Genomic DNA, 7361 nt, shown 5'->3' on the forward strand with positions numbered 1-7361 from the left:
CACCTCAGAGCCCCGAGCCCTTTGCACGTGGGACTCATGAATCGTGATCTACAATCCAATTCACATTTCCCATTAAAGGATTTTTACTGCATCTTTCACACTTGAATCTTTTCTCTTACACTGAAACCTTTGTTCCTAGCGGTACTTATTATTTACACTATTCTATGTATTTCAAAATAACATTCAAAATAATACCAATATTACTAGTAACAGAGTACGGAATGGAATTTAAGATTTCCCAAGCAGCTCCATTCCTCCTGAGCGTATATTCCACTAATGATGTGTAGTCAAAATGCCACATTCTGAAGTCACTTTCGAGTTCTTTTTTTCCCTGTGGTTTTGTCACCAGTTTAATACACAGTTAGACGTGTCGTTTGTCTACGGTCCCTATAGGGAATGCGGTGCTTCTTTTTGATTTAATTATCTGTTTTGAATGCGTGACACCTAGTTTAAATTTCTTACATTATAAATATTAACTCACACGAAAGCTCTTTGGTCCCCTGACGTTCAGTGGTGTGAGGGACCCTGAGACCAAACGGTAGCTCTTTGCTGTGTGGGAGCAGCTCTGCTCAAGGTGTGGGTTGCAGTTCGTTAATGATCGATGACGTTAATTTGGTGGGTTACAATGAGCTTTAAAAAAAGAGAAATGGCATAAAATCTAAAAGAAATAGAGTCGAATGGTACGTAAAGTCGAATGGTATTTTGTAAAGCTTTTATTTCCGTTTCTTACATGTGTGCACATGTGCGTGGAATTGTAGCAGTAAGTGGGTCTAAAGTGTTTGAAAGCTCCAGCCCTGGAGAAACGCATGCAGCGGTCAGGGAAACACATACAAGGATGTTCATTGTTGCGTTGTTGGAAATAGTTTGGCAAGGACGTGAGCAGCCACACCAAAGGGCTGGATGGACAAGAGGTGAAACAGTGGTGAGATCGGGGTGCTGTAGCTCTCAAGAGCAGTGAGCTAGGTGAGGAGGAAACCACAAGTGCAACCTTCACGCAGACGGACACCTGCAAAATGAGACCTTATGTTCCTGGACGCGTGTGAACGGGAAGCTGTTTTAGAGTTGGTGGGAGAGGACTGCGCCAAGCTCGTGACTCTGAAGTGGAGACGACAGTCAGAGGGACTTCAACAAAATCTCTACTTCTATTTAAAAAAGGATTTCGTACTGCTAGTTGTCGGTACTCGTTGGTTGGAACCTGAGTGTTTGTGTATTTTCTGTTGTTTTCTGTAGCAGGAAGGCGGGTCCTGCAGGAGAGAAGACTGAATAAAACGTGGGACACAGATTGTAGGAAAGCTAGATCGGTAGCCAGGCATGATCCAGAAAACATGAAATCATAATTTATGGCAGCACACAACGTGGTCCTGCTGGTGTCCCAGCACATGCAGGAGTCCTCGGGGCAGCGACAAAGCTGACAGCCCCCGTCCGGCGGTTTCCAGTCACTAATGTCGCATCTGGGCGCTCGCGCTGCGCCAGGCGTGAGCGCTTGGCGTGTGCTGTGGTGTTTCTCCCTCGCAGAGCCCAGCACCGTGGAGTAGGCACCGTGTCATCTGCACGTCCTAGACAAAGGACCTGAGGCCCAGCTAGGCTGTTTGCGCACCGGCACAGGCAGCGGCGTAGGAAGGTGGAAATGTGCGGGCTTGATTTGGGCACGTTTTCTTAAGGTCCTCTGTGTCAGCTTACCTGGGTCAGAAAGTGAGCAGAAGTCTAATGATTCAGTTAGGGATGGGTTAGCGTACGACAAAATCCAGAAATAACCCTGGAATATCATTGTAGACAATGATTTTACATGTTTGTCCATTAAATCTTTTTTTTTTTTTTAAATACAAATTTTACCAAGAAGCCAGTTGGACAGCCTGTAGCTTTGCAGGCAGGGAAAAGTTAGTAAAAGTAAGGGGCGGGGCAGTCGGCGTTTTTCTGGGACTTGGGATGCGTCTAAAGTGTGTGTACAGCTTCCCACCTGTTGTTTCCAAGTAGAGTGTAGCGGGGATAGCGCTGTCACGCTCTTTCTCACTCTTTCCTTCTCAGGAGTACTTCTTGCAAGCAGAGCTGACCAGTAACGTGCTAAAGACAGGAGTGGTTCGCTGCTGCGTGGGGCAGTGCAACAACGCCATCCCGGTCGACACCGTCCTCACCCTGAAGAAGCTTCCCATCACTTACGTACGTACGTGGGCTCGGCGGAATGTAGTCACCATTTGCGTTTCATCGCGTGTGAGCGGTGTGCTGCTCTGGGCTGCGGGTGAGGGAGATCAGGGGCTTTTCCCACGTCGGGCACGAGGGGTGTGAGGTCTGCCCGTGGGTCGGGGCAGGACAGGTGACGTTGCCTGGACATGCTGGAGCCCGCGGTCTGGGGGTGGTCCAGGCTGCACACAAGAGGAGGGCTGCTTCCCTGGAGGGCCCAGTCAGTTTTCCTTGGTTCTTCGTCTCGACTGGATAAGTTGTGGTTTCTGCTCAAGGGAATTTGGTAGAGTCGAGTCCGTCGGAGAAGACCGTGCTGTGGGAAGGGTTATTGCCCAGGGCTTGCACTGGTCTGAAAATCAGACATCAGAATCCTTACGCATTGTCCCTGGGCAGCTACGACAATCATTCTGCGCTTTTTGGTGGAAAATCCTGTTCTTTGATGGTTCCCGTTACCTGTCTGTCTGTCTGGTCTGTCACTGCAGAGCAACAGGAAGGAAAACAAGGGCGGCTACCTCTGCCACTCGTGCGCAGAACAGCGCATCGGGCCCCTGGCGTTCCTGACGGCCTCCCCGGAGCAGGTGCGCGCCATGGAACGCACCGTGGAGAACATAGTGCTGCCCAGGCACGAGGCCCTGCTCTTCCTCGTCTTCTGAGGCCGCGGCGCAGAGCTACCGCGGACCCACGTGCTGAAGAGAGCCCGTGTGGGGTGGGGTGGGTGCCCGCCACCCGGGACTCCGAGCCCATCCACGGAGCGTCTTCTGAGGAAGAAGAAACGCGCCGGAGCTGGACCTTGCCCCCCCACAGACAGCCAGTTCCCACTTGCCTGTCCTCACGCACCAGGCTGGGCAAGCGGGAGGTGTTCTTTTGATAAAAAAACATTTTATGTATTTAAACTTTTATTACAAGGTTTCAATTAAACAGGCATTGTAGCACTGGCATAACGCAGTGTGGCGTCTGGCTTCGGCACTGTTCTCGAACCTTCTCCAACTCTGTCTTTTTCCCGTGTACTCCACTGAGTAGTTCGGCTGCTGTTCACTGATGGACCAAGCGGAGTCTGAGACATTCAGTGGCTGGCACATCAAAGTGAGCTTTGGTGTTGTGGGGAGTCACACACATAAGACGTAGCGTGTGCCTTTGTCATCATGGGGCACACGTTTAAATTAGGGAGGCCACATAAATAAAAAGACAGGTACAGAGCGGCGGTGGCTAGACGTGTCCTGCTGAGAGGGAACGTGCAGGTGGCCACCGCTGCGGAGGGGGTCAGCAGGGAGACGTGGGGAGCTGGCGCCTAGATCACTGGGCTCTGGGACGCTGGGAGGATGTTGTAATGAAACTTACGCATTTTTACAGAAACCACCATTGAAAATACATCGTGTAGATGTCCATGGACGTGGCAGTTGACACTTTTGCCCTTCAGCGGTTTCAGGACGGTGATGGCCAGCAGAGGGGTCTACACGGCATCACCCAGAGAATTCACCACGTCGTCTCCGAGCCGAGCCAGGCAGAGTCCACAATCTTCTGACATTGGGTCTTTGTTTTAAGATCTTCCCAGTTGTAGTTTGGGGATGCTTTTAGTGATTGTCATCTCAGCAGGAAATGGCAGTGGAGGGGCTGGACCCAGGCTCCTGTGGGGGGCTGGTGCGGGAGGACCAGACGCAGACATGAGCCGTTCTCAGTGTGGTCCCCCGAGGAACAGCAGCAGCAGCACCTGGGAACTTGCTAGAGATAGAAATTTCAGCCCCTACCCCAGACGGCAAACGGGGGACTCAGACGCAGCTTAGCCTCACTAAGGGGGTAGGTCGTCAGCAGGAGAGCCCAGTGGGTGCTGCCCTGTATCCCTCCTCACCAGCAGTTGTGTGTGTCTCTAGTGGCCTCAGCTAAAGGTGGGCTGGATGGGAGAGACGGAGCTTCTGGTGCAAATGTCTGGCCTCTTTGCTCAGCTCCGTTTGACGTCCTCGTGATGTCCCAGACTAGCCATCTCCAAACACAGCTCTTGACTTCTCCCCCTGCCACTGGCTCCCTCAGGCCCCTCCCCCAGGCCTGGGCAGCCCCGTCCGCCTGTGTTTCTTCCCTTCACTCTGAGTCATCGGCAGCCCCTCTGACCTGGGCTGCCTCCCTGCTCTGGGCTGTGGCCATGGTCGTTCCCTGAACCCTGCTCTGGCCCATGTCTGTCACTCTCGTATAGAAAGATGCGTGATCTTAGAAGGAAGACGAAGTCATGTCGGCCTCCTGCTTAGAACCCCGCAGGGCTTTGCTGCAGACTGCAGTGTCAGTCTGGGTTGGACGCAGGCGGAAAAGCCAGGGCCTCCCCTCCACTCCCAGGCCGGCCTTCTTCGCCCTAAGGCCACCTTCTAAGGACCTCGCTGAGGGCCCCAGGACACCGACACAGCATTAACTTCCCGGGTGTTTTTCTTCCTTTTTGAAATGTACAAGTCCAAGGTTCTGGATTTTTGTTTGTAGTAATCATTTTCCTCATATTAATATAATTTTCCTAATCTGGACCCATGGTCACAGGTCACACTTGGATCAGTGGCTTCACACCCCATAACAAAGGCAGGAGGGCCCTCGCCCTGGGCCCTGCCTCCCAGCTCAGCCAGCTCCACAGTTTAGGGTCTTATGACATCACATTTTCCATCGCCCCAAAGGAGAACTCTCGAGGGTGTTAAACATAAAACGTTCTGACTCTGCCTGGGAGTCCAGAGGGGGGCTGGTTGCAGGGGCTCGTCTCTGGCTCAGCGCTGTTGCTAAGAATTCGCTTGAGAAGGAGGGGCGGGCACCAGTGTCTGATCGTCCCGTGTGCAGATCTCATTGAAGAAACAAAGCTGGCATTTATTAAGTGCTTCCTTCCTAGCGGGTGGACAGCACCAGGCTTTCGTGTATGCGGTTTCATTTTGTCCTAACGTGGAACCTGGGAGGCTGATGACAGCCACCTTTCACCGGTGATGGAACAGGATCCCAAAGAGCCACTGGACCGGGACCACAGTGCTCTCAGTGTCACACGGAGTAGAGCTTGGACAAAAACTCAAGGCCAATCCCCAGACTGGGGTGTTTCCACTACCACTGTGTGAAGAGTTGGAATTAGAATTCTTCAGCAGAATCACATTAAACCAAAGCATAGAAAGCTTCCAGATGTCCTTGGCCATGGAATTCTTCAAACCAAATTTTGTTTCCAATTAAAAAGTGTAGCTGCTGTGATCGTTCAGGATGGGGCGAGGCGGGGCGGGAGCACTTGGCATTCTCTGTACACTCGCCACCCTCGGCCCCCAGGGTGCTTCTGGAGCCTCCCTGGTTTCTAGGAGCACGTGGAAGACACCAAAGCCACCTGCAGGTAGTCATGGAGCCACTCGGGTAACCTGGGCTGCATGATCTCAAAGCAGGTTTTGAAGAGCACACGCCTTCGTGATTGGGTGTTGGGCTGTCTGCCCGGAGAAGTGAGGAAACAGCCCCAGAAAGAGAAGCACTGTGTTCCCGGGAAAGGCGTGTGCAGAAGGGAGTGGCTGGCCAGCCGGGTTCCCAGGTTTTGCTGGTTGCATCAGTTCTCGTAAGACCTTTGTCCTGGTTTTGGTTTTGTTTAATCCCCAGTTACCGAGCCCGTGTGGGGCTCGTATGACAAGGACGAGCCTCCGTGTCCGACTCCGGCTGTCACGGCTGCTTCGCTCCTGCTTTCCTGAACGCGCCGTCGCTCTCCCGTTGCATCTTTGCCTGTATCTCCTCCTGTTTAGAAGGTTCCTGCGCATTTATTTAAATTCCACCGTCCTCCCAGCTCCTGTGCCTGCGCTCCTCCGCATCCGGGCCTTTCAGAGATTCCCGCCTTTACTGGGCCTGGGGTGTTTGCGCCTCGTGGCATCTGTTGTCCGCTAACTTGTGGTCTAGGGTTTCGTTTGTGTTTGCTTCGACGTGTCTTCTCCTTTCGGCCAGGCCGCGGCTCCTTGAGGATAAGTGCCAGGTCTTAAGTGTCAGCATCGCCGGTGTCTAGCGAGAGGGGAGACACACGCCAATATCTCGTGTCACCTCATGTCTCTGTGAGAAAGGTGACACAGGGGCCGTCACCCCCACATTAAAGACGAGCTATGAGGACTGACATTGCCTCGTGCCAGTGACAGAGCCAGCGAGTGGCAGGATGGTAGCTTGACTCTTAGGCCTCCTAAGTCCATACTCCTGCCACTGTGCAAAGGCGGTGTTGGCAGATGCCGCACTCCTGGAACGGATAGTAAATGTCTCGAGGGCCAGAGGCGGGCAGTCTTCCACGTCTGAGTAGTTAGTGAAGGCCCTGGAGGAGGGAAACTGGAGCCAGCTCTCGAAGCAGAGTGGGTGTAGCGGGGATGGGGAAGGAATGAAGGTTCGCCCTGTGCCTGAGTGGAAGGCAGGGGACAGCAAGGTGGAGGCTCACGTGGCAGGTCCCGCACGGCCTTGGGGAGCTCATTCCAGATGAACAGGCTGCTTTCTCGGTGACTCCGGAAAGCTCCCTCCCCATGTCACTCTTGCAAGGTGACTCCTCAACCCAGGAAGACACGTTACAGGTGACCAGACAAAACGGGGCTGCTTCCCAGGACGGGAGAGGGTGGGGGGTCCCGCGAGCCCTCCGGATTCCCCGCACTTTCATTCCCGCACCATGAGGATGAGGGCCTCAGCCTCGGCTTTCGGCTGGGAACCTGCGGGCCGGACGTCCGCCAGTGTTCCTCCACTGCGCGGAGGCTCAGGCTCCGACGCGGGGCTTTCAGATCTCGTGGTCGCGCGTTGCGTGGAGGAGGAAGTTTCTAGGTTTCAGCCCCTGGCTTTAACGGAGACCTGAGCGACTTGAGCTTGTTACTCTCTCTTCTGAGTGCTTGAATGCCATTCAAAGGAGCCACCCGCTGTGGCCCTGGATTTCTCCCTCCCGTACCATTTTAGGATGGAAGCGACAGGTCTCCCAGAGCCGGCGTCCGGGGGCCATGCCATGCGGGAGCTTCCATGAGCTGTTCCCAGCGCGGCGGGCGGCCGCACCCCCACCCAAGGCCACACCCCCACCCAAGCCACAGCAGAGCGTCGCCCCCTCCGACCCCTCAGGCAGGTGCCCGGACAGTCCTCACTTCCCTGCTGCGTCCAGTTCGCAAAACCCACTCTGGTACCAGATTCCGTATTAATAGGAACTTTCCAGGGACAAGTAGTGGAAACAAAATCTGTTATAAAGAGAAAAAGAAAAT

The 7361-nt window shown here is 53.7% G+C and overlaps 1 protein-coding gene across 1 annotated transcript in view; it reads left to right on the top strand.

Annotated features, from left to right (window-relative positions):
• FBXO18 (F-box protein, helicase, 18) overlaps positions 1 to 3116 on the top strand; it is a 45913-nt gene extending 42797 nt beyond the window's left edge. The window contains exons 20-21 of the mRNA XM_012664904.1: positions 2026 to 2157; positions 2661 to 3116. Coding sequence (XP_012520358.1) covers positions 2026 to 2157; positions 2661 to 2831 — 303 coding nt within the window. The 3' untranslated portion in view covers positions 2832 to 3116. The remainder of the gene's footprint in view (positions 1 to 2025; positions 2158 to 2660) is intronic.
• The last annotated feature ends 4245 nt before the right edge of the window (positions 3117 to 7361 follow it).

This window comes from Propithecus coquereli, unplaced genomic scaffold (genome assembly GCF_000956105.1).
Source record: "Propithecus coquereli isolate 6110/MARCELLA unplaced genomic scaffold, Pcoq_1.0 Scaffold94, whole genome shotgun sequence".
Classification (NCBI taxonomy): Eukaryota; Metazoa; Chordata; class Mammalia; order Primates; family Indriidae; genus Propithecus; species Propithecus coquereli.